General features: G+C 35.2%; 1 protein-coding gene across 2 annotated transcripts; it reads right to left on the reverse strand.

The window, feature by feature from the left end:
- Window positions 1-2,903: 2,903 nt before the first annotated feature.
- LOC144971085 (uncharacterized) lies at window positions 2,904-27,294 on the reverse strand. Of its 2 annotated transcripts, none has more exons than XM_078911438.1 (10): window positions 27,189-27,294; window positions 21,074-21,224; window positions 20,499-20,647; window positions 19,574-19,703; window positions 18,285-18,402; window positions 16,996-17,076; window positions 15,625-15,670; window positions 13,150-13,201; window positions 12,084-12,186; window positions 2,904-3,298 (listed from the first exon to the last, which is right to left on the reverse strand). In XM_078911438.1, exons 2-10 carry the CDS (start codon window positions 21,171-21,173, stop codon window positions 3,169-3,171), a joined length of 909 nt encoding a protein of 302 aa, XP_078767564.1. In that variant the 5' UTR covers window positions 21,174-21,224; window positions 27,189-27,294; the 3' UTR covers window positions 2,904-3,168. The 2 variants fall into 2 exon arrangements, with proteins under 2 accessions (XP_078767564.1, XP_078767563.1); XM_078911437.1 differs by lacking the exon at window positions 2,904-3,298 and adding an exon at window positions 5,098-11,190.
- Between the last annotated feature and the right edge of the window lie 275 nt (window positions 27,295-27,569).

Raw genomic sequence — 27,569 nt, forward strand, 5'->3', positions numbered from 1 at the left:
CAGAGAGATGATTTACAAGAAAAAAAATATCATCTCCCAAAACAATAACTATGCATTTGACTGTTTCCCTCCCAACTAGGACTCCGGCCAGGGTCAGGATAAAACCAAGTTATCTCATTCAAAGACAAAGCATGTTGGAAAACATATTTAAGGGGATAGAAGACACAGTAGGTCGAAGGCTGAGTGCCAATCTTCATTTTCTATTCCATTATAAAATATATCTTGTTCATTCGCCTCCCGACTCATGTTGAGAGAGCTTTCACTTTCAATAAAGTTATAACTATTAGATAGTAAAAGGATTGAGTATAAAATCATCATACTACATGATTATTATTATTATCATCATCATAATCATTATTAATATTTTCCTCATATTTATTACTGCATTATCACCATCATCATTTGTGAAAATGCACGTTTCTTGGGAAATCTTGAGATTATCTGGAGTGGACTGTACTTAGTTTGAGACCAACTAAAAGTCTCATCCAGACACAAGAACAAGATCCGACTAAGAAGAACACACTCAAATGCTTACATTATACATTAAAAACAACAAATATAACAATATATAACAGTAGTAAAAGATAGATGATTTACAATGAAAAAACTACAATTATAAATTTGACTGTTTCCCAGCCTGCCAGGGACCCTTTCCACGGGAAAGGACAAAACCAAGTAATGTCATTCAAAGACAAAGACAAAGATCAAGTTGGAGAAAAGATATAGGGGGATAGAAGACATAGTAAGTGACCTTCCTGTCCACTTTGGGAGGCCAGGAACCCTACCCAGCTGGAGATGGTGCCAATCATCATGGTTACCACTAGTTATTTTGAACACATTGGTAGTACAGTCCACTCCGGACAATCGCAACGTTTTTATGTTTTACGTTTTTAAGCGTTTTACGGGGCTTGAAACACATTTAGGTCATATCAGCGCCAGTAAAAAGGAAGAAAATTGGATAGTAAAAATTTCTAGATGTACATTTAAAGGGACTTGAGGAATAAGTAAGACGAGGGGAAAAGGTTCAAATAGGGACCAGATGTAGATTCCGAGAGCACACTATCAGTGACTTAGTTTGAGATCACCTAAAAGTCTCACCCAGACAATAGCACAAGTCCCCACTAAGAGGAATACACTCAAATGTTTACAAATCATATGTTAAGAATAAAATATAACAGTGCATAACAGAGAGATGATTTACAGGGGAAAACATATCTCCCAAAACTATATACATTCGACTGTTTCCCTCCCAGCCAGGGTCAGGACAAAATCAAGTAATCTCATTCCAAGACAAAGACAAAAAGCAATTGGAAAACAGACACAGGGTGATAGAAGACACAGCATGTACCTCCCAATAATCACAACTTGGGTTAAGCGAAAATGTTGCGATTAACCGAAGTTGCAATTACTATCTGAAGTTTGGTTTCCTGTCCACTATTGCAACATTAATTTTACACGTATATGGCAAACTCAAATCAGTTGTTGTAACATTGCTCTTAGTCCACCACAGACAGAGCAATTTGATTGAAATAAAAACCATATGGCAGCTCTGTATAGATTTTGACAAGCATAAGCAGCTTTGCAGGCCGACATCTTATTCAGATTGGATTCACTTTTTCACTCTTTTGTTCTCAACAGTTTTAAGAGTCAAAGAGATTAGCCGTGATGAGAGACTATGCTTTCACTCACCAAACCCATTGGTCACAATGTCAATCCCAGAAGAACGGATATCGCTCAATCTCTTTACAACTGTCATCATCTGCCTGTTGTCTAAGACTAAGAGTATACCCAGCCCTCTCTCCAGACGACATCACAAACCCATCCTGCCCTGTTTTGTCTCGAATAGAGTGGTGACACTACTGTAGCCCAGCTCACTCTCGATTCTTTAACCTGTCATGATTTCATCCATGATGAAATTTAATCAAAATATCTTGTTTGATTGATTTCTTGAATCTGCCACTTTTTGAGGTCGAAAATTTGTTGCAATTAACCAGTGACTTTATATAAACTAATTCCATTTCTTGGGAAATGTTGCGATTAACCGAGTTGCGATTATCCGGAGTATACTGTATGTTGTTTCTTTTGAATGAGCCTTTTTCTTTCATGATGAAATTGTTAAGAAAAGTAGGTAGATTAACAGGCACTGATACATAATATTATTTGCAAGTTTAAAGGAAGATCAAGTTATTAGAGATGGATACAGCAAGTACGTCAACAAAAAGCAAACTGAAAGAGGAAAACATATAATAGGGAAATAGAGAAGATAAATCGATAAGGACATCTTTGCGCACCATGTTGGGTCAAAATACCCCCACCCAACCACCTCACTATAAAAGTTAAGAAAAATACACAGCTAGGGTAATTTTTTTTTGTTTTTAGGGCTTCTAGAATTACAATTAAAGTACCCAATAAAAAGTAAAGAAAAGGGGAATGGGCTCAGATAGGGAAGAGATGTAGATTCCAAGAGCATACCATCAATGGTACTTTGTTTGAGATTGCCTAAATGTCTCATCCAGACACCAGCACAGTATCCTACTAAGAAGATTACACTCAAATGTTAACGAAGTATGTTCAAAACAAAAATAGAGAGATGATTTACGAGGGGAAAAAAAAAATCACTTCCGAAAACTAACACTATACATTTGACCATTTCCCTCCCAGCCAAGGCCAGGACAAAACCCAATAATCTCATTCCAAGACAAATACAGAAAACAAGATATAGGGGGATAGAAGATGCATCAAGTGACCTCTGCCCGCCATGTGAGGTCAAAGACCCCACCCAGATACACAGGTACAATTATTGTTTTACAATTGGCAGGCATTGTAATTACAGGATTTTAAAAAATTCTTTCGAAATGTGATAAAAGAAATAAATAAAAAAACAAAACAAAAATCATACGAATACTCATATTTATTTTAAATATTGCTACATATATACAATTGAAAGGAAAAAAAAGTGACCCTAACATTGTTGAGATAAATTTTCATGTGAAATGAAAAAAAAAAGAAAAAGAAAAAGACACACTTTTATTTATTTATTTTTTAATTTTTGCAATCCCTTTTTAATATCCTCTTTATTTATCCCCAAGGGGAAATTTGTCTTAAGGGTCCTTTACAAGGGAAGACTTGAATTACCCAGGTGTCAGCTGCAGTGCAACCCAAAGTGAGCTAGGGTAAGGTAACTTGCTCAAGGCCACACAGCACAGCAGGGAGTTGAACTTGGTACCTTTTGGGTATGAAGCAAAGCCCATACAGCTGAGCCACAGTTGAGAGGGGGAAGAGTTTATTTATCATGCCGCTAAAAAGGAGTAAGATAAAAGGGGAACTAGTTCAAACAGGGACCAAAAACAGATCAAAAAGCAATTTATACGCGTCTCTTACCTAAGACCAATTAAAAGTCCCACCCAACCACAATGATACAGATAAAAGAAATTAGTCAAATGCTAACAAAAACTTCACTAACATATATCATAATTACAAATCTATGTAATACATGTGAGCCAAGGTCTAAAGGTGCCCGACTGATACCAGTGTTAGGAATATTTAATTTTTACTTAATTATGGACTATTTTCATTGGGCTAATGCTTGTAATCAATTGATAATATGAAGGAGAGATAACATACTCTGTTCAACAAAATATGAAATAAACAACTTGAAAGTGTAAATTGAATGCAGTTTGGCATGTGCTAAAAACGAAGTCAACTCATCATCTTTTTAGAAAGCATGAAGAAATTAAATGTGATGTTTTAGCACACATGACTGAAATTTGACAAATAGTATAAAGTCATAACTTACTTTTGATTGCAATTGCAGAATATTACGTATCTGATTTAGATTCATATAGTTTTTGAAAAGTTGGTGTTACTTGTGACCGTTGGTGTCATCAAACACATCACAATACTAAGACACAACATGAAACTTTAAAGCTCATGTTAAATGTTTATAAAATTGTTATAAGAAAAAAGCATAAATTTCCCTTCTGAACTCAAATCTTGGAGTAAATAGATATGGTTTTGCCGATATTGAGGTTTAATGGTTTTGGTATCATTTGTCACAAGCAACACAGCATGCGTGAATACACAAAAAGTTTTGTTTCGTTAAACAGCGATTCGCATTTTTAATCCACCCTTCTTACCATTCTGTGAAGTTCAGCACTTTCATTTGCCTTTCCAGCCTGGCTCCAGGAAGAAAAGGTAAGTTAAGCTTCGGTGTCATCGCTATTTTACATTGTCACAAGCAACACTATTATTATCGGATATTACACGTACCACCAAGAAATAATGTATTCGATTCAATTACAATAAAATAAGACTAAGACAGTATTTTATTTATGTGTGTGGAAATAAACCCTGATAGTGCAGTTTTTTAGTCTATATTTCTAAAGTCAGTTGTAACTTGAATGACACTAATTTATTTGGTATCCAAAGTTCTAAGCTAAACCAGTTTCCCTTTCTGTTTGAAAATGAATTGCAAGGCCTAATTAAAACGATAGCTTGCTTTTCATCTTGTATAATTTAGGCAGTTTTGTGATTATGATCTTATTCTTTTAAGACCAAACTTCCGGCTTATCCTTTCCTATAAAACTATAGCTTCTTTTACTTTTTTTTTGTGTGCACCTGACTGATATTAATATGAGATTATGCCATCTGAACAGTGATTTCAAACACAATAAATTATTTCCATGTAATTATTTTTTATCTGTTTCAGGATTGTGGTCAATCAAGAAAAAGGCAAAACTCAAGCTTTTGACAAATTAAGAAAAATGGAAGGGTTATAAAGAGATTGGTTTTGGTTTGGTTTACTATATTGCATTTGTTCGGTTGCTATCATTGTTCTATTGTGGAGTGTTGCTATTGGTTCTTGGTAGTATATTTTTACATTTTTGTGCATTTGCATATATATATATATATATATGTATATATATATATATATATATATGTATACGTTGTCGCCATAGATTCTCAAATTTGTGTTTATACATTTTTATGCATGACACGTCTGTAAACGAATTTCCATTTTTATGGATGAATAAAGTATATATTATTATTATTACAAATTGCAAAAGTGTTCCACTTTTATGTGTGATTATTCAGGTGTTTTTGTTTTATTTTTCACTTGTCAGAAGACTGTGTGTATGTCTTGTTGGACATAGCATTTGTCATACATTCAACAACCTCGTTATTGTCTGGTAAAAAATATAATTGAACTTTTTCATAGGGCAATGTCCACTAAATATGCTCAAAACGCTTTATGAGGGATCCCTAGCCAACAGCAACATGAAACATAGCTAGAGACATTTCATTTAGTACCACTAAGTTAGTGAACAGATACACATTATTACCATCAGTTTGTGATCTGGACCAAAGTTGGCGATAGTGAGGTTTGACCCTTTATGATATCAATCTTCCAAGCAATTTATTACATGCAATGTGAATCAGTTAATATCCTGATGACATGACACAGTCAAGTAAAATGTCCTTGCAGAGTCTGTTTTGTCAGGCATTTTCGGCTGTAGCTGACAAGTTGGATAAGTATATGACCGTAGAAGGTCAACCGGGGATAGAATTCTTGAAACAGGTGCCATTTTTTGACCCATCGGGATTAGTGGTTTTTGAAAGTGGCCTGAATGCCCTGCCGGGTTTAAAAGACGTCCCATCAGATGAGAATAAGAAATACAAAGAGGTCTTGGGACCTAAAGCAGTGAGGGTTTCAGGGTGTCTTCCCATTGATTTGACAATCTTTTGGAATAGCTGTGCCAGTGATGTTCCTGCATTGGCCAAATGTGCAAAAAAGTATATCTATGCTTGTGTAAGCTGAGCCGATTCTGAGAGAAGCTTTTATCTCTACAATCTTGTGTTTTCAGAGAGACGCAGATCTTTGAGAGAAGAAACACTCAAATCTCTGCTCTTTTTGTATTACAATAACTTCATTGAACAAGAAGTATTGAATTGTGTAGAATAATTCCATGTTCTTGCGTTAGTCTTGATGTACATTACAGTTATACAGTCGAACACGCTTTAAACAAATTGATGGAAATAACGAACGCATGTCTGTGCCCCATTTTTTTCCTTATTAGATTAAATAAACTATTCAGGGTCGTAGTGAACAAATAATAATGATAATGAACTGTGTTGAGTGTGGTCTTTGTGTATGGTAGTAGTAGTAGTCAATTCTGTCTTCAGTGTGATCATCATGTTGCCTGGTGTTGTCCTGTTATGCGAATACATTAATTTTTATCTATCCACTTTGCAGTTTTTGATATAGTGCAACTTTTGCCATTTTTTTCAACTGTTGGTGAAACTTCCTTGATTTTCTGGTGCAACTTTGCGCACTTTTCAGTGCAACTTTCTGACAGGACAGAATTATGTGACTAATCATTCCATTACTAATACTAATAATCTCTGTTTATTTATTTTTTAAGACGACTGAATGGTTGTCCAAGATACATCTGTCTTTGGCTGGTTTAACAACGTTTTCATCAATTTGGAGACTATTATTAAAAAAACTGTCAAGCAGTTTACTTCATTTCAAGATGAAGATCCAGCGATTATATTTCTCAACTCAGACGTAGATTTGGACTTTATTTCTGAGTCTCTGTCATCGCTTGGTATTTCAAAGTGTACGTTTAAGTCTCCACCAAATGATATCTGTAACCCTATAAGTCGTTGTTGATCGGGAATGGTTTCGAATTTCTAAGGGACTGCCTCGTAAATTTGTATTTCTTTGGATACATAATCTTACTGGAAATCCAAATAGTAAGCTTCCATATCTGGTCAATACTGTCTACAAGAAGTATTTGTATCTGAACAAAACAAAATCTTTGAACACAGAGCCAGTGAACATTTTCTTAGCTTCCAACTTATTATTGAGTGAAAAAAAGTGTTAAAGACACCTCAAGCCCATTCCTTCCTCAAAACCAGGTCCCTCTAGCCATTGTTACCAGTTGTATTGATTATGCCTCTGAGAAGACTGCTCTGATGGATGTGATTCATTCGCTACAAGTAGACAAAGCTAGCCTTCCTGGAAAGATCAACGCCCTTGAGAATGATTTTTCGTCTCTTAGGATGCAGATGGACAATTCTTTAGAAAGATATAAATTAAAAAGTGAGGGTGACCTTTCAAAGATACGAAAGTCGTTAAGTGATTCTAGGAAGAAGTGTACAAAGTCAGAAACTGACTTAGCAAAATGTTTGAAACAATGTAATGCTCTGGCATTGTCAGAGAAACGGTGTAAAAAAACTATACTTGATTTACAAGGAAGAAAATAAGTCTTTCATCTGCTCTGGAGTTAGAACAGTTAAAGGAGAATGAGCCCTGTGATATTAGATTTAAAGAAGGACAGAAAAAATGCTTATACTGATGACGTAAGAATTGCTGTAATCACTGAGACAGGTGTTTCTGCTACCAATGTGCCAAATGTTTTTAGTATCAGTGCAAATAACATTTTTCATTTCTTTTATTGATGATTTGCCATGCATTTATAATTATTTGTAAATGGTAGATGAGGATTATGTTGACAACCATATTCAGGCTGCAGAATGTGTTTTAGCTGCTGATAATGTGACTTTACACTGTGATGGCACATCACGAGACCATAAGAAGGTTGTCAGCCACCAGTTGTCAACCAACTTGGGTAAGACTTTGTATTTGGGTTTTATCCCCATTGCATCTGAGGATGCCTCTAGTCTTTTGCAACTTTCCTTGGGTGTTTTGAAAGACCTGGTAGAATGTTACAAAGGGTATTCGTATTATCTGTTATCAATTTGCATCATGCAATGATGAGAAAAATTACTAGTCTCATGTGTGATCAATGAAGCTTTGGGGGCGAAAGGTTGGAGAGGAATTTATGTCTGAATTAGGGGATGATGATATTAATATAGATTTATTATACGCAATTCCTTTTAGGATTAAGTTCAGCCTGTGAGAAGGGATTGTTTTACTTTGAGAATCAACTGACAGGTTCCTTGGGTAGGGATTCGACAATTCTTTGTCACATTTCAACTGAAATGGAGAAACTGCCACTGCACGAGTTATCCATCTCACTTGTGATGTTCTGGGTCCAAGGGGTGACCTGAAAAACGGATGTCATGTTGATTGGCTAGCATTCAAACCCAACTCGATTATTCCAAGCTTTTGCTCTAACCGCTTTAGCTGTTTCTTTGAGGCAGCTGCAGCAATTTTATTCCACTGTGATGCAACTATAAGATTTTTTACTTCTGGTATCCTGCCTGACACTGTTAATTCAAAGTTGCAAAGTGTGTCATTGGATGTACAGGACCAGAGGCTTATGAGTTTGCTATGTTCACTTGCTCTGATCCTCTTGAAGATTACAGGACCATATTGGAATTTAGTTAACAGTGATGTCAAATATTCCCATTTTCATATATTCATACTATGGAATGCGCATGCATGATTAAAAACATTCTGTCATTGTAATACCTAAAATCCTTCTACCAAGTCTGTTTTCTCTGTTGATGGTGATAATTTGTGTTCAGGATTTTATTTCTAATGATGATAATGATAATGCTAGATTGATTTCACTGACTGTCAAATGCATTGCTAATGAGGCTTTAATTGCAACAGAGAGACAGCTTAGTGATTTTCTTGAAGGTGGGAGGTTTGAGAATACTGATGAAGATTCAGCTTCTGCAATAAACCATTGTCCATTGACCAACTTGATTGGAGAAAATTCCTTTGGACATTTTGATTATGATCTGTCCAAATGTAGACATGCCACTGTACACAACCGCTCTGCAGTTCATAGTTGTAAGAAGAACGAGATTGCAAATTATCTAAAAAATAGGTCTTGTAAGGAGCCGACTCAACTTTTGGCCACTGGCCCCTAATTTTAGACACAAAAATAAGGAACGAGGAGTCTGTTAAAAATGTGATTAGACAGCATTTTGTTATGAACCAAGAAAAGAAGATCCAAAGACGTATGTCAGAAATTAGCAAGACACACAATATTATTCTGGCTGTTAATTGCAAAGTCAAATTTACAGAAAGCATCTTCTGCAAAGATCAAAGAAGCGATACGTAACGAGAATCGTTACCAGAAGTTGGTACTTAAGAAAAAGAACCTTAAACTTGGCACGCTACAATCTATGGTAGATTCTTAAAGGCTGTGTTGGGTTGACCACACCAATTGACTTCCGTATTTTTATTGTCTGAATACAGAATCATTGCTTTAATATGATGCTCATTTTGAAGAGGAGCAATGTATGATTGGCCTATTTGCATTGTAGGTCGTTCTCCAGTGAAAGCGCATCCGTATTGTGATATCTTTTTTAAGTCATAATTTGGTATCAGTACCAGTACTTAGTATATGCCTCTATAACAAGTTTATTTGTTTGTAGCATTTGGTGTGCATTTTTAATGAGTTTGATGGTTTCTTCAATGTTTTATATGTTTTAGTATTTCCTAAAAATTTCATATTTTCAAAAAATTTTCCTTAGCCCAGCAGGTTCAAACTTTTTTGAGTTACATTCTCCTTGAAATTACCTTTAATTCGATATTTAATTCAATTATGTTGATATATTATTGACTTGTTTGTGCATTGTTGAAATTTCTCTTTTTTCTTACTTTTCGGGCTCCTTTGGAAAAGTTCAAAAAGTGCCTGCAAACCATTTTCGACATGTTAATTTTACAGTTCCCTTGTTTTGATCATCATTTTAAAAAATTGAGCTGTAAGTATGTCTTGGTGGCTCTTTGTTTATTGAGTTTCAGTTTCTTTCATTGTTTTTGACAATTTTAAGAGTCTGAAATTGCTGAAAAATCTTTTGCTAATAAGTCCAAAATTTTCATAAATATTTTGTATTTTTCGACTTATTTTGATAATTCTGGTACCAAAATTCCTAGAATCAAAAGTTCTTTCAGGAAATGTCATTCATTTTATGTTATGTTCAATATGAAACATCAGTATTGAGCACCTAATATCAGGCACATTTAGTAGATATTGCACGATAATATAAAAGCTCAGATTTAATTCTTTTAAAAAAATGTAATTTACATGCGAAAAAAGTAATCTACAACATAAATATAAAAGAGGATCCCGTTATGGCCTAAGTACAGAAAGTCACAAGGAGAGGATGAAGAGACAAGAAGAGTGATCTTTTGACCCCACAATGAGAGGTCAAGTGACCCATCCTATGTAAATGAGTTTTTAAAAAATATTGTCATCAGCGTTCAAGTAACACTTTGACTTAATCCTCTTCACTCCTCGTGGAACATAGGGCTGCTACGAGTGTCTGTCATCTACTTCTGACCTCGGCCATCTTCTTGGTAGCTTCGCAAGTGAGGCCTGCCATTTTCAGTTCATCTGATATTGAGCGCCTCTATGTCTGTTTTGGATGCCACACCTTTCATTTACCTTGGGGGTTCCGATCAAGGAACTGGTGGGAGACATTGCTCCCCGGTCTTCTTGATGCGTGTGGGGTCCCGATAGCTCAGTTGGTAGAGCACTAGCTTCACAATCAAAGGGAACGGGATCGATCCCGTGTGCAGTCGAAATTTTTTTTCTGAACCCCCTTTCCACCTAGCATCTGTTAGATCTGATGGAAAGTACTTTGTGATAGACTATTATCCTATCCAAAGGGTAGCAAGCAATTGCTATTGTCCGTGTCACGCTATAAAAACCGGGATAAACTCCGGCTCCATGGCCCTAATGGCTCTGAAGGACTACTACTACTACTACCTGATTTGTGAGTTCAAGTAATACACATGAATAAAATTTGTATTGGTTTAGCGGAGAAATCAGGACTTGATCAAATTTGACAGAGGCAGCAGGTCCACTAATTCATATAATACGGTGAACAGCCTATAACAATGGTGAAATAAAACTTTAGAATGACAATAATCATACAATGGAATCCACAGAAAGTCAGCACTCTTAAAGTAAAGCCAACACCTCTTGTTGGTCCCAAATTTTCTGTGTTCAATGGACAATGGATAAAGCAAACGTTGCTTAAAGTGAACCAATATATCTGGTCCGGAGATGTTGGCTTTTATCAGGATTCCACTGTAGTAAAAATGAAATATGGTGAATCTGCTAAATGTTTGATGGCTCTCCACATTGCATTATCAACTCCTGCGTGTCATGGTCAATATGTCCTGCACAAACTGCCAATCGGGGAATGATATTCCTCAAAATTGTTGCGTATTTAGATCTCGTCTCCACCTCCGATTTTAGCCTGAAGGAGAAAGACAGAATAAAATCACAATAAGAAATGCTGATATGTTTGAGAAACAAATCTCGTGTGACTATGTGGTCTTGTGGTATGACACTCGCTTTCGAATTGGAAGGTCCTTGGTTTGAGCCTCTCTCGCTGCATAGTTGAGTCCTTTGAAAAGGCTCTTTACTCACATTCTCTCACCGTACTCATGTGTAAAATGAGCACCTGGTTGTTAACAGCATTGTCTCTGTCGGAAAATATTGTAATATCGCCTTACAGTCATCATGTCCCGTTCTACGTTGTGTGATGTTGTTGGTCAGGGACACTTTGTAAAGTGCTTTCAGCATGTTTAGTGGATATTGCACAACATAAAAGCTCAAGTCTTCTTGCTTTTAAAAATTTTATTAATGTAAATATATTTTAGAATGTGTTTATGTCACAATCCATCAGACCTGGAAAACAAATTAGTATTTTACATCACCCTCAATTTTAATAGCTTTTGAGTCACAGCCACTAACCCATTTATTGGGTCGTCGCTAGAGCCGAGGCAACATTTACCAAAGTACCTAATTTAAGGTCAGCAGAATGATCAACAACATCTAGTATTTTGAAATTTTGGCAAATAATAACAAATCGCGTGAGGAAAGCTTACTTCGCTAAGAAGGAAATTTTGCCACACTATAAATAACACAGTTGGAGCAGATCATTCTGATAATTCCAAAAAAAAAAAAAAAAAAAAAAAAAATGTTCACAGGACTGAGGAGGGTTGATGGATCAATTGTAGACCAATAATGGTGAGTGGGTGTTCGATTATTAGGGGAATACATTTGTCACTAATTCAGATTCTGTCACGTAGTTGTGTCCAAGAAAAGTGTGTAATGGCTGTATATAACGAGTTCAACTGTACTTACATTTTGTACTCCTTGTCCTTGAGTTTTTCTTTAATGTCTCTTTGAATTTCTTCCTGCTTGACTTTTATGCTCTCCAATACAGATGTATTTTCACGTTTTAGCTCTGAGTGATAAGTCAACGAAGCCAACAATGATCATTATGGCAGAGGAGATTAAAACTAGTTAATACTGACATAGTCATTTACAAATCATCTACGTACTGTCCAATACTCTATTAATTCACACAATACTGAGACACTAACTTAAAATTTGGCTGACAAGAATTTAAGACACAGCTCAAAGGAATTTCAATGCCAAAACAGCAATTTCTGCAAACCTAAACACAAAGTCTATACCACTGGATTTTAGTTGTTTTATAAATTATATACAAAATATATATTTCATATACCATTAAAGCCGCACCACCACCACTACGATCAACATAACCATCACTATCAAAAAGAAACCAGAATTCTGTCATTAATGAAAAAGTAGTTAATACATCCACTTGAAACTCAGCTATGATAGACAGTCACTCTTTAGCTGTTATTCAAGGGAAGTCCCTAAGCAGATCAATGCATTTTTGTCGGTGTGCAGCAAAAAATTCCCATCCAAAAGAATTTTTCAAGTTGTGAAAACCAAGATTTGAAATTCTTCAAAAAGATCTTCTGCCTCGTAACTCTTTCTCCTTAAATGAATCTTTAGACTCCAAACAGGAGAAAGTCAGACAGTCCAGATCTGGACTGTGGTAATCAAATATTCTGCAAGATCATTTTTTGTTTGATAATCTCCAGCAGGTCCAACAGTGAAGTGCGTATCGGCTATGACGTTTTGTAGATACTAAACCAGGTTTTGAAAAACGTTCATTCTGAACCCTGTGTTCTTCTGTTAACATGTTTGGGACTCATCTAGTGTTCATTGAGGTGCTGAAATTTCCATCAAAGAGAAAATTGAATTTCCAATGTTTCTGTGTTTATAGATAGATCCAATATTTTTTATTCAAAAGCAATGCCCAGTTTCCGGTTTCTTTTCAGACTTCTCTCAAAATATGTTTAAACTTTGTTTATAATAGCATGGCATCACCTACTTTTATTCTCCAGTCTGACATTGCTGCGTTTTACTTGTAATTTTTCAACTTCCTGAAATATGAACGAATACATTATTCAAATATACCAAAGTCTGTGTGTTTGTTTTTAAGGGTTTTATGGCGCTTGCAACATATTCAGGTTATATCAGCGAAGGAAGAAAATGTGATAGTAAAAAGTTCTAGAATTACAATTATCCAAGAAAGGGTTGAAATTTATGACAAGAATTCATTTTTGATAAAAATTGACCTTCTAACTAAACTTGGCAATATCTCAGTTCAAACCTTTTCACCATCTGACTGAGTATGTCATTCACTGTAACATATACCTAGCTGATTAGTTAATTTTGTCTTTGACGCGACAAATAAAAAGTTTCTTTTTTTCTTTTAAAGTTGGAGCCCGAAACGGAACAAAAACTGATTTTTCGAGGCATGAAATAAAACTGTTACAGTGCACTCTGGATACGTCGACGTTGCCTAAGTCGATTTTTACCCAAGTCGATTTTTTTTCTTGGTCCCTCCCCCTTCTTCCTATATAACATTAGTAAAAAAAAAAAAACTCCACATAAGTCGATGTCGCTTAAGTCGATGTTCTTATCACTCATGACTACAATAAAATCACAAATAAACAAGTATTTCCATTGGTTAAAAAAAGCTACCAGTAAGAATTTTCAGTGGTTAAGAATATCCGCGAACGATTGGCGCACATCGATGTGATGTAGGTGCTTTGCCTGACGTCCGTGTTCAATGCACATAAGCAGTATTGAATAACTTTAATTTCCCCATCTCAAATTTTACATTGTCGCAACTTCAAGTTCAATATTTTTTTGGGTTCTAATTCCAGGCCATCCTATGTAATGGCCCTCTTAATTAGTATCAATTTTATCAAGAAGAATTCAAGTCAAGTCTACAACTACAATGGCAAACCTATCGCGGAAAAGGAAGATTCGATGCATTTGGAAAGTTTGGCACGCGACAGAAAATCATCGCATAGGAAATTGGCATACCGGCTATTTCTGTCTGTCTCGACGATTTACAAGAAGCATGACCTTGACCTAGAGGCTCCTACCCTTCCGCTTTTCGCGGAATAATTTCACTTAATTGGTATACATTCCACATTCAAAGCAAAAATTCCGCTTTCCACCTTTCCTTTCCCATCGAGGAAAGTATTTTTAAAAATCTCTAGTGAAAAAAAAGTGAGCTATGGCTTATTTCGTCAGCATCTCCTATGGTCAATCAACACACATTTTGTGTATGATTAGTGCCTTCAAAGTGTGTGCTGCTGATGTCGGATAATATTATATGTTTGGGAGGGGGGTTGACTGAAGTATTATTATTATTATTGTGACTCCAATTCGTGAGGTCAATGACCTTGGTAATATTATATGTTGGCTTCAATCGGTAATAATATTGGTAATAATATTGAGTACGGTCAGCTTCTTTCCCTATTTAATTTTAGCCCTGTGTACCGGCACTTGCGTTTGTTTGATTAGGTGTGTGCGTGGGGTCCTGACAAGGTTAAATCCATCCATTCAATACTTTGTTCTCAGACGGCCTGGACTTGTGTGTTCTCTATTATTATTTGACCCCATTCTTAGTCTTTACACAATCTGTACATTTTTACACATTTTATATTTTTAATCATTTAAGTACTTTTGGATTGTCTATTACATTTTCTGCTCAAAGCATGTCAAAGTCACTAACAGTAAGTTGATTCCGCTTTTTTATGTCAAATTCCGATTTTTATGTATTCTAATTCCTCTATGGTTCTATTGGGAGTAGGAGCCTCTGATGACCACTACAGAGACAGCGCGATATGAAGGGACATACTTATTCTAGATTGGGTTGCTTTGTTCAAATGCGTTTTTGCTCATTTGGTTACACTCCGGTTAAGTTGATTTTCGGATAAGTCGATTTTTTTCTCGGTTCCCCTGGGCATCGTCTTATCCGGAGTCCACTGTATTTTCTTTTTTCTCAGTTGTCTTTTGATGCTACAAATTTTAATTTTACTTTTAAAAAAATCAATGTCAGCACTTAACAGAATTTTATCGAGCAAAATTGTAATGTCGGAAATCTGACAATTGTCTGAAGATTTACAGGCCTGTTACAAATAGAAACAAGATATTCATCTTTCAGATTGACTTGATCTAAAATCTATATTAGTAAAAAATTTGTACTTTTTGCTGATACAAACCTGTCAATGGTTGAATGATCAAGTTTAAAAAAAGTTATGATCATGTTGTGTGATGCAAAAGAAATGTGAGGGTTTTTTCCCCTACGGAAATGACAACTTTTGGGGTATCTGGTATTTATCAAAATCATTTCATAAATAATATCATTTACCATAAGGATATGAATGATCCAATATATTTCAATAACAAGAGAATATATCATGGACCCAAATTATATGATTACGGTAATTAAGAAATCAGATTTTCTTATGGTGTATTACAATAAGTATTATTGAAAAAGTCATACCTTCTGAATTCTCATTATTTCTGAAGCAACTTGCAGGTCTTCCTGACTGAAAAAAAATTTCAAGAGTAATACTTTTGGCCCACAAATTAATGGTTGATTTCGAGTCACTTTTCTCATTTAGATTAGTCCTTTTAAATGACTGTTCTGAATGAGTGGTATTCCGATTATTGGCTTCAACTATATACTGATGCTATGCATTTAGGTAAAATCCTCACATCTGCCAGCCGGATATAACGTATTCAACAAACAAAACTATGTGAAACCTGGAAAATTTAGTCTGATAGGATTTAGTGAGAACTAATCGTAAAAATGGCTGGCTAAAAACAGTAAAAAAGAGCTGAGTGACACCAATTCAGTTCCTTCTATAGGCATTCTAGAAGTCTTCTGCCAATCCCAAATCATTCTTTCAAGACTACTAACAACGATAACATGCTTAAATCATGTAAAAAAACAGACAATATTAATTAAATCTTTATTTAATGCCACAATGGTTAATAGATTGATATTGGAAAATCGACAACAATACTGACTTTAATGAAAACAGTGGAAAATCGAGATTAAATCAGTTAATAAAAACGCATTGAATGGATTATGAAAACTTAGTTGCCAAGCAATATTTCAAATACACACATATTACCCATTGTGACAATGTGGTACTACATCAGATTGGACTATATGAAGAAAATTGACGAGTACGAGGACAATGAAGTCTTTTGAAGTTTAAGAAACAAAACTTTTTTTCCTTACTGAAGACATTAATTATAACTTAAATTTTAAATCTTCTTAAAATTCAATTTTCACCCTAAGATAATACTGTTTGAATACAATTGGTTACATATCAATGTAATGTAATATGACGAGGACCAATTTTATAGTTGACTTCACTGTCCTTTGAATCTGACTGGATGTAATCCTTCAAAGTCATGAGACCCTTGGGGCCGGAGTTTAACCTGATTTCTGTAACATGAAATGGACAATAGCAATTGCTTTCTATCATTTGGATAAGATGTTAGTCTAATTGCTTGCTATTCTACGGATAGGACCTTAGTCTAACACAAAGTACTTTATGCCAGATCTAACAGACCCAACTGCTGGATTGACAGGGAAATCAGAAAAAAATCTCAACGACACCTGGGATCGATCTTGATCTGTGTTCTGTCGTGTTAAAACTTTAGTATAACATTTATAAAACCATAAAATGAACACGTCTGATCTTTAAAAGTGCTTGTTTACAATTCCTGCAGAAGTTCACACTCTTGTAAATATCTTAAAATTGCCAGCGGATCAACTGACCGGAAACAGAGACTTCAAATACTATTATTATTATATTATTATTACAACCACTGTATTTTATATCAAAACATTACTCACATGTCTTTTACGATTTCTATATCTCTTTCATCTTTCTCCTCTTTGAATATAACTTCATTTAAGAGTATCTGCATCTCAAATCTGTTTCATATAGAAAGAAAATACATAAAGCTGATGATACAACATAGAAAAAACATGAGAAACTGATTAGAAATAAGAAAACGCAGGGAAAATATTAGGGTCTCAATAAAATCTGTAAAAAAAAACAACAAAAGAAACAAAGAACAAAAATAAAACAACCTAAATACTACCACATAAACTAAAAAGAACAAGCAAAACCTGAAAAATTATCTTTAAGAATACCTGTCAACCAAAGGTCAATATAAATTTTCTGAAAATCGGCTATAGCATTTGATTCCTTCTTTCTGAACCATCAGCAAGATATCTTAAATATCTACAGGGTAATACATCGGATGTCCCCTTTTGATGGGGAAAAAAACAAACCCTGTGATGAGAAAACAACAATTCCTCTTGCACAGCATTGGCTACCTCGACATAAGAGGGTCTGATTTTAGGACCAAATGCTTGTTTTATATGTTTTTACGAAACTGCATCCATCTATTTTCAGTGGTAGACAATTATTATCACTTTTTTTCTCCACCAATGGAAAGGATCACTTTGATCGTGATCCAAATCACCTATTTTTCCAGGATTCCTTCAAAGTTGATGAAAAGGTATTATAAAATTTTGACTATGGAGCAGTTTATCACCAAATCCATGGGTCAAAGTGACACCCATTCTGCGGGAATATGTAAAAAGCAAGGAAAATCAAAAACCTGAAACAAAACAAGCAGTGATATATATAATAAGTACAATAATATGTTCTAAATAAAAGTAGAGTACCTTATATATGTTTTGCACTCCCATCAAAATTGTATTCGGTATTCATTGTCCATATGATGACAATATTACCAGAAACACATTCATAACATTTAGTGTCCTATCGCAGTCCATCCCAACCACCTCCTTTATCACCTTAAATTATCAGGACATCCTTGTTTTTCTTTTTTTCCTCTAAAACTGCGTAAATATGAGTATTCCTAAAGATATAGTCCATATTTTTAAGAATATTCTTCTTTAGGCAAAGTTAGAAAGAATCTAAAAAAAACAATTCTTTTTAACATTTTTGATTGTTTTCTGACTGCAATTGTGAATAATTTAATGCAAATCCTTAATGGTACAATGGTCCAATTGCACTTTTAATGTAAATGGCACAGGAAATCTCTATAATTTGGGAATTACACTATTAGCAATGACCATTATTAATAATATCCTTAATATTATCTTACCTTTTAATGATGAGCTGTGTCAATGAAGCATCATTTGACACTTGAAATAATTTGTCTCTCAACTCTGCCACTGAAGCCCGCAGATCTGTGATATTTTCTGTGCTGGGTTTCATCACAGCTTTTTTTTTCGAATACACATTTTCAAAAAAGAAATTGATAAGAGAGAGATTGAATGGTCTTTCTCATAATTATAGTTATAGGACATAGCACCAAAAGGTTACTAACGACCCATCTGCTTAAAAAAGATATCTTCATTCTCTTCCATGTAATAAAGAAGAAGGCTAAAGTTTAAACAAAAATCCACAGGGGCGAACACAAATAAAATCTAAATTAAAAAATATGTTTATTGCTACAAAATTGTAACAAGCTGCCATCATGGTCGCAAACGTTAGAAAGTGATGCAAAAATTGTTGCAGGGAGTGGGAAAAAAAAAAAGCCCTGAAAAGAATATATATATTAAAAAAAAAAAAAAACAACAACAACAAAAGAATAATAATACAAAATCTTTTTTCTGAATACTTTAATATGAAAAAAAAAAATTGTCTCAATTATGTTTAGCTTCACTTTGGTGGGTGGTTGTTGCATAATATATATATATATATATATATATATATATATATATATATATATATATATATATATATATATATATATATATATATATATATATATATATATATATATATATATATATATAATATCTGAATGTTGAAGTTAGGTCAATACAGACATCTACATAAAGATGTACAATATGGAGATGCCGGCTTTAAATTTATCTCTCAGGAATTTCCAACACTCCTTGAAACAAGAATTTTCACATTCATATAAAATCCAATCTATTTAGGACTTATAATATTAATAATAATAATAATAATAATAATAATAATAATAATAATAAATGATATTCATATATATGAGGTTGTACATCGATACATAAATACATCAATACTAAATATTATTGGAAAATATTTCGTTTTCACCAGTTTCTATGTGTTAAATAGTGAAAAATAATCCAAAAACTGATGATATGGCTCCAAACATATGACATTACTACTAGCACTTAAACGTCGAAAACATTTCTGAAACATTCTGAATCTTTGAAAAGCTATTTCTGCTACTCTGTGCTTTATATATTTCATTTTGAAAATTTATTAAATTGAATCACAGATTGTTTTCTTGATTCATGACATAATATACAAATCTCCTTTAAAGTGGCATTTAAGGAAATAATCATCCCTGAATTTCAAAATGCAAGCAATATTTGAAAATGTAATAAAATAACAACTTACCAATTGCTTTCCCTATTTCCAAAGTTTTCAGTTCATCAGTCAATTTACACTTCAGATCATGCAAATCTGAAATTGATAATGACTCCATATCCATGGGGGAATTATCAAAAGATCCTGGCATTTTGAGGACCTGTGACATCAAATTTGATTGACAAATCAGATTAATCAAAAATACAATAAAATATTGAAGTTGAAAATTATATAAATAAAATCATAATAGTACTCTACTAGTACTAGTCTTTAAAAAAAATAAATTATCATGATCCATATTGTGCACAGTGGGGAGGGGGGGGGGGGGGGGGGGGGGGGGAGGGGGGGAACGACGACGACGTGAAGTGGGTGAGTGGTGTTAAGGCATTGCACTGTGCCATGGTTCAAGCCGCATATCAGGCACTTTCGTATTTTACCTTGGGCAAGATTATTAACCCCCAATTTGCTCAGTTCAGATAATATGAGTGATTCCTGTTGACATCAGACGTTTGGTGGATTATCTATATTCCTTAATGGAATACCTAGGCAATGACATCTCACGATACCGCACTAAAGGGCTTAATTAACAGTGCTATATTTTTTGTTGTTGCTAGCAGTGGATTATGACGTACAAAATCATTTCCATAGTGGTGTAAATAGTTCTCAATCAATTCTCTATGAGTGACTACAAACAACAAAGTTTACACAAGCATTTGTGTGTTCACTACTATTGTTGTTTAATTAAATTACTATTATAGTATAGCAGGCCTCACTCAAATACATTTAGACTATCTGTATGGAATTTCAATCATCAACCAGGGTATGTAAAAATTTTTTTTAAATTGAATCGAAATAAGAATAAAGTTTGAACTAATTATTGATATGAATAATAGTAAGAATGCATATGTACAATGTCAAAAGCAAATGTAAATCTGTGTATTTAATCCATAAATACCCGTTTGACTTGAGTCATTGATAGATTAGAGGTTTGTGAATTCCTAGGGACTTTTCGTGAGGTCTCTGTTGAATCCATCTCTTCCGAGATGTTATCCATCCTCATCCCCATCTGGTCAGAATTTCCATCCCATCCCTCCTCCCTGTCTTCTGAAAATTTCAAATGAAAAGCAAAGTTACTAGATTTTTAAGTGACCTGCATGATAAAAATATATTTTCAAACTTTTGGTAACCTACTCAAATTATGAACCTGAACAAAATAAATTATGCATATAAAAATCTGAGTCATTAAGTGGCAGTAAATTTTTTTTGTATGTAGTATATTTTGCATTATTAATTTCAAAATTAATTGGTGAAGAGAAATATAATAAATGGAAAGATTTCAAGGTTTCTCAGCCAAGTTCATACTGGAACTTTGACTGTCATGTCAATAAAGATGTACAGCTTATTCCAGATCAATGACAGACAATTATCATTTTATCATATTAAAAATAAAAATAAAAAGAGAGATCTCTGTGAATTTGACAATTATTAATAATATGTAAAAGACATGGTTAAAACGAAAATGCAACACACCAGTTTGGTTATTTTTCATCCCACCAGTTCTGATTGCTTCCCTGTCATCTTGTGACGAAATGATGGCATCTTCTGAAATCATCTCTTGTCCCTCAGCCATTCCAACAGCAGATTTACACAACAGGTCATTAGATTCTTACATTGGGAGTGTCTACATAAAATTTGAAAAAATATTATATATAAAACAAATTGAAATGGCAGAGAAACTGGCTTTGTGTACCTGAGACTAGGTTGCCACCTTCGCTTATCTTCCCAAAGAGGAGAATGAGGGGAGAGGCATACAAGGGAGGGAGGGGGGGGGGGAAGAGAGAGAGAGAGAGAGAGAGAGAGAGAGAGAGAGAGAGAGAGAGAGAGAGAGAGAGAGAGAGAGAGAGAGAGAGAGAGAGAGAGAGAGAGAGTTGTCACATTATGACACGTGGAATATTTCAAAGTTGGAATCAACCAAAACAATGGATGAGAATATAACAATTATTATAATGCCTTAAATTATATAATTATAATGTAATATCAAAGCTTTTACCCTCTATGCTAATTTCTAAACAATTATTGACACTCGCAAGGTAAAAGTGATTGCTTCATTTTGTTTTGTTTTTTTTTCTTTTCCAGAGATGCCAACTTTAAATTTGGCTCACAGGAGTTTCAGACACCACTCGTAGGAATTTCAACGCCGAAAGAGGAATTTCCGCACACAAGAAAAAGGAATTGGGATGGTATTTGGCATTGTGTTTACATATTGTATAGTTCTAAATAGATAACTGATTAGAATTATATTATGATACATAAACACATTGCCAAATACAATCCCAAAGTTTCCTTATTTCAAATGAAGTAAAGCGCCAAAACCTAATGGTAGAGATTGTAGTACAGGTGATAATGTGGTGTTGGTGGTTGTAGTAATAGTAGTAGTGATGATGAAGATGTGATAGTGCTTGTTGTTGTAGTAGTAGTGGTAGTGATGATGATGTGGAGGTTGTTGAAGTAGTAGTTGTAGTGATGACGATGTGGTGGTGGTATAGTGGTTGTAGTAGTTGTGGTCGTGATGATAATGATGTAGTGGTGGTTGTAGTAGTAGTAGTAGTAGTAGTAGTAGTAGTAGTAGTAGTAGTAGTAGTAGTAGTAGTAGTAGTAGTAGTAGTAGTAGGAGTAGTAGTAGTAGTAGTAGTAGTTGTAGTGATTATGATGTGGTTGTAGTAGTAGTAGTAGTAGTGATGATGATTTGGTGGTGATGGTGGTTGTAGTAGTAGTGGTAGTGATGATGATGTGGTGGTGGTGGTTGTAGTAGCAGTGGTGGTGGTAGTGATGAAGATGAAGTGGTGATGGTGCTTGTAGTAGTAGTGGTAGTGATGATGTGGTGGTGGTGGTGGTTGTTGTAGTAGTAGTAGTGATAGTGATGATGTGGTGGTGGTGGTTGTAGTAGTAGTGGTAGTGATGTTGTAGTGGTGGTTGTAGTAGTAGTGGTAGTTGCAGTGATGATGATGTGGTGGTGGTGGTTGCAGTAGTAGTGGTAATGATGATGTGGTGGTGGTGGTTGTAGTAGTAGTGCTAGTGATGATGTGGTGGTGGTGGTGGTTGTAGTAGTAGTAGTAGCGGTAATGATGATGTGGTGGTGGTGGTTGTAGTAGTAGTGGTAGTGATGATGATGTGGTGGTGGTGGTTGTAGTAGTCGAGGTCGTGATGATGGTGTGGTAGTGAAGATTGTAGTAGTAGTGGTAGTGATGATGGTGGTTGTTGTAGTAGTGGTATTGATGATGATGTGGTAGTGGTTGTTGCAGTAATAGTGGTAGTGATGACGATTTGGTTGTGGTGGTTGTAGCAGTTGTAGTAGTGATGGTGTGGTGGTGGTTGTAGTAGTAGTGGTAGTGATGATGGTTGTAATACTAGTGGCAGTGATGATGATGTTGTGGTTGGAGAGGGGGGGGGGGGGGAGGTATCCTTGGAACAAATTGACCTCACCGGAATTTGACGGAAGTTGCCCGGAGCCCGGAATTTTTTGCTCCAGACCGGAGTTTTTTTCCGGTGAAACCGGAGTTTTGGCACCACTGCTTTTCTTTTCATATCTCAGAAAACTTGAAACCGGAGTCAGCCCTCTATGGGAGCTGTGAAACTGGAATTCCGGCATATACCGGAAAACTGGCATCCATGGTCAGTAGGCCATTCCCAAACATTTGCCAATATTCCGTAGACTTTTTTGAAACTCGGCTCTGTTTAACATTTATTCACTTTCGAGAATGTGAAAACGTTCACATACACATAAGAATAAGTAAAGTTAATGAAATATCAATAAAAGTATAAAATTACTTAAACAACAAATCAGTTGAGGGATAGTAAATTACTATTTATATATAAACAATACGCGTCAATATTTATGTGGTTAGTGTGGCCGAATGGGTAAGCCGATTGAGAAGTCTTGTCATAATCGACACTATGGGTTCAAGTCCCATCTCCGCCACTTTTTTCTTTCTTTTTCATTTCTATTTTCCCCCCTTTTTTTCTTTGAATGTTGAAAATGATAAATACCCCACCCCTTTTTTCTTTTAGATCTTTTTTTTTCTCTCTCTCTCTTTTAGTTGCTTTCTATAAAATATCGCAAATTATGATAGTCATCCTTTTTTTTGGATTGTTAAAAATTTTTGTAATTTACAGAAAATAGGAAATTCATAGGAATTCAGTCTATTGTCTAATAATATGCTATACCACCCTTTCACAGCTAAGCGAAATAGACTCGCCCAATTTTCAAAGAGGTATTTTACTAAAGTCGATGAAAAAAAATAAAAAAGGGAGGGGGATGTCTGTTCGCTGAATGCGCTGCAAGGTGTTTGTTGAGTATGTTCCTCTCCTTACGTTCAGTATTACTAAAAGCAGTCACGTGAGAGATGATGATGATGATTGGGTGAGAGCACAGACTAATCTGTGGGTGAGAATAGCCAGAGGGTGCCACTACCTCTATTCTCATCAAGGATGAGAATAGTCACTCCCATTAGTATTAGGAAAGTTTAAACGTCGTTCACTAATCTAAATCTATCAAGGTTTGTTCTAGAGTTTTTACTAGACCTAGATCTATATTGACAAATTGAATAAATAAATGCATGACAAAAGATCAATGTCTATGTGCGCCCAAAGCAAAATGGCGACAGGGATCTCACTCCTTTACCATTGCCCGAAAGTAGAAAAAATGGAGCAATGACACGATAAACGATAACGAGGGAGGCCTTCCGAAAGCTCCTACAAAGGATAACAACTCAAATAATATTCCCTCAACTAACCCCAAGAAAAAATAAAACCTAGACGTCTAGTATCTTTAAGGGGCGGTTTGGGTCTTTTCTAAAAAAAATTTAATTACCTATATTGGGCGGTTTTAATCATTCTGTATCGTCAATATGGGTTAAAAAACAACATTTATGGTGAAAAATTTTAATTATCTGTGTCGATACCCATTTTGCGATCTAATTTGGGGGTCTGACATAAAAAAATATAACAATCTTGTGGCAAACGTTCCACAAAAACGAATGAAGGAATGACCTCCATATTCTTCTCTCTTGTCAACATTGTACCATAGTGTGTCACCATAGAGAGATTTTACGGCTTTAGCTCATGGAATTTTTATTAGATCATTACAAAGTTGAGAATCAAAATGTTATGACAAAATTGATATAAAAAATTCAGATTTAGGATATAAGTTAAAATTCACAAATCTTATCAAAAAAATTTCTCTATGGTGACATAATACATTATCTCTGTGATAACTGTGGAAATTTTCAGACAATTTCATTGAATAGATTCTGAGAAACGTTTGACACAGTTTCCCATACCCTTAGAAAAATTACATATTGAGAAAATAGCAAAATGGCTTCCAGTTTTTCACACTTTTCTTACTACCTGTACCATTTTCGACTGTGTATTTCGTGCCTTTATAGTCTACTTTAAGAATTTGGACTTCATTTATATTATTTCTAAGATAATAAAATATAAGTTTCCACCAAAATCTCAAAATCAAATTTTTGAAGGATTTTCCTAATAATTAGACCCAAACCGCCCCTTAACTAACCCTAATAGGAACAAACACCCTAGCACCTTTGCTAAGACTTATGACTAACCCTAATATAGAAAAAAATCCTCCGATCTCGAGCTAACCCTAATAGAAAACGAAGTGGCAATTCGGACCCAAGTCTGAATTGCTCCCCGTGGCAATTCGGACTCCTGCCACAATGCGCCTTCGCAATCACAAGAAGTGTCAGAAGTGGAAACTGGGTCGAAAGTGAAGCATGGTAGGGTGGGGGGAAGCTGCTCATTCTCAGTTGTCAGTCGAGTAGGAGGGCGAGTGAGCGAGCAAACTCCCGAAGATGACTATACCTTCAAAAGCGGTGATCTATTATTTCCCTTTGTCTTGGGTACTTTTTAATTGTAATTCTAGAACTTTTTACTATCCAATTTCTTCCTTTTTACTGGCGCTGATATGACCTAAATGTGTTGCAAGCACCTTAAAAACAAAAAAACAAAAAACAAAACATAGATCTAAATATTCATGGTCTTTGGAAGATTACAATTGCAGTCGCTATTGTTAACGTTAACAATCAATTTGCACTCGCATAGATAAAAGAGTGTCATTGTGTAATGATTGGAAGATTTATTTGATTTGACATGAGCATGTTACAAAAGATACATGCATGACATATCTACATTATATATATTGCCATTTGTGGCCGCGGAAAAGTGCGGGTAAAGGCGAATAATATGACTTTGGGCATTGAGCGTTTTATTTAAAAGTAAAAGGCAGTATGGGTCGGGCTTTGACAAAAAGCAGTATCTTTATTCTTTTTAATTAAAAAAATATGCTGTTTTATTTCTAAATATAAAAATAGAGGCGTTTCTTGGCTACAAACCATGCAATAGAGCCCCACCACTGGGGTAGGGGCAGAGTACTAATATACTACTAATATTAATATTATTAGATAATTCTGGACTAGGTGCCTTTTAATTAGAATAAGCACTAGTTGAATATGGAGAGAAAATGATCAATTGGTAATGGGATTTGGGGGGGGGGGGGTAACCTAACCCGCAACGACCGAGGCGCTGGACGCAGAGGAGAACACATGGTGATACGATACGAGATCAAAGAGAAAAAGCCGCCGGCTCTTGGGTTGTGGAAATGGTTGTTGGGGGGAGTGTGTGTGTTGTGTGAGTGTGATTATTCTGTTTTTAATGACTTAAGAGATACTCATGAATGTGTGTGTGTTTAGGAAGACCAATACGGTTTCTATAGCTGCAAACGGAATAGTAACTGAGAGTTTCACTAATGATAAGTTCATTGCAGTATTCCGAATCGAAAAGCCATCGGAGACTATTCAGACTCGACCCTGATTAGCCTCAGAGTTCTATTTAGTTTAGACTCGAGTCCGAATTGTCACGGGAAGCAATTCAGACTCGGGGTCCGAATTGCCGTCTGAATTGCCTTGGGAAGCAATTCAGACTCGGGGTTCGAATTGCCATGGGAAGCAATTCAGACTCAGATCCGAACAGCCTTTTCCAATAGAAAAAAACAAAAAACCCTCGGACTGCTTTGCACTACCTTTCAATCAATACTTCACAAATCAAAACAATGGTCAAATTAGGAAATGTTAAACTTTCACAAATCTAAGGTTTGTTCTAGTTCTAGAGTTTTTAAAATGCTTCTACTAGAATATGATGACAAATTGAATAAATAAACTTAAACGCCTGATAAAAGATCAACGGTTAAAATACAAATTGAAAGAATACGGGGATGTGTATCCATTTGTATGTATCGGAATGTCTCCCGCTAACGAGCGTTGGCACGAAGAGGTGATTCACTCTTATCTAGATCTCAATTTCACTCTCAGTCTCAGCTTACACTTTTTGAATAAGGTAATGGCAATAGAAGAGGAATCACACCAAATCAAAATGATAATGATATGTATCTAAATCAACAACGTACATATGTATGGCTGGAATTGGAATGTCTAAGTCTAAGACTTAGACTTAGTCTAATTCTAATGTTTTAGACAGATACGTTTGACTGTCACTTGTCAACTTGATTGAAGTACCTATAAACTGGTACAATATTCGGTATTCGTAGAGAAAGAAATAATGTTTTGCTTACACATTGGAGTTGGAGCAGTGGGGAGCACAGACACAGACGAGAGGTCTGTGATGGGGAAAAGCAAAGCTGAAGAGGCGAGGGCGAAACAAAACAAATAGCCCGCTAAATAGTGATGGGTGTTATTTGGTGCGATATCGATTACTACATAATGCCGAGATTATTTTTTTTCTTCAGGTACCCGTTCGAGGACAGTGGGGAGTGTGGGCTGCCTGAAGCCCGGGGTCGTAAAAATACTAACAAAAAGGGGATAATGGAAAGGCTTCGAAGGGAACAAAACAGACATTGGTTGTTTCGGGTGCAAACCCTTCGTCAGCGCAAAAATAAACTAATGAACGCTGAAAACAAATAAAATAAAATGGAGTATACATTGTATCGCATGTA

The sequence above is a fragment of the Berghia stephanieae genome, chromosome 4 (assembly GCF_034508935.2).
Source record: "Berghia stephanieae isolate SIO BIC M18660-M18661 chromosome 4, UCSD_Bste_1.3, whole genome shotgun sequence".
NCBI classification, from domain to species: Eukaryota; Metazoa; Mollusca; class Gastropoda; order Nudibranchia; family Aeolidiidae; genus Berghia; species Berghia stephanieae.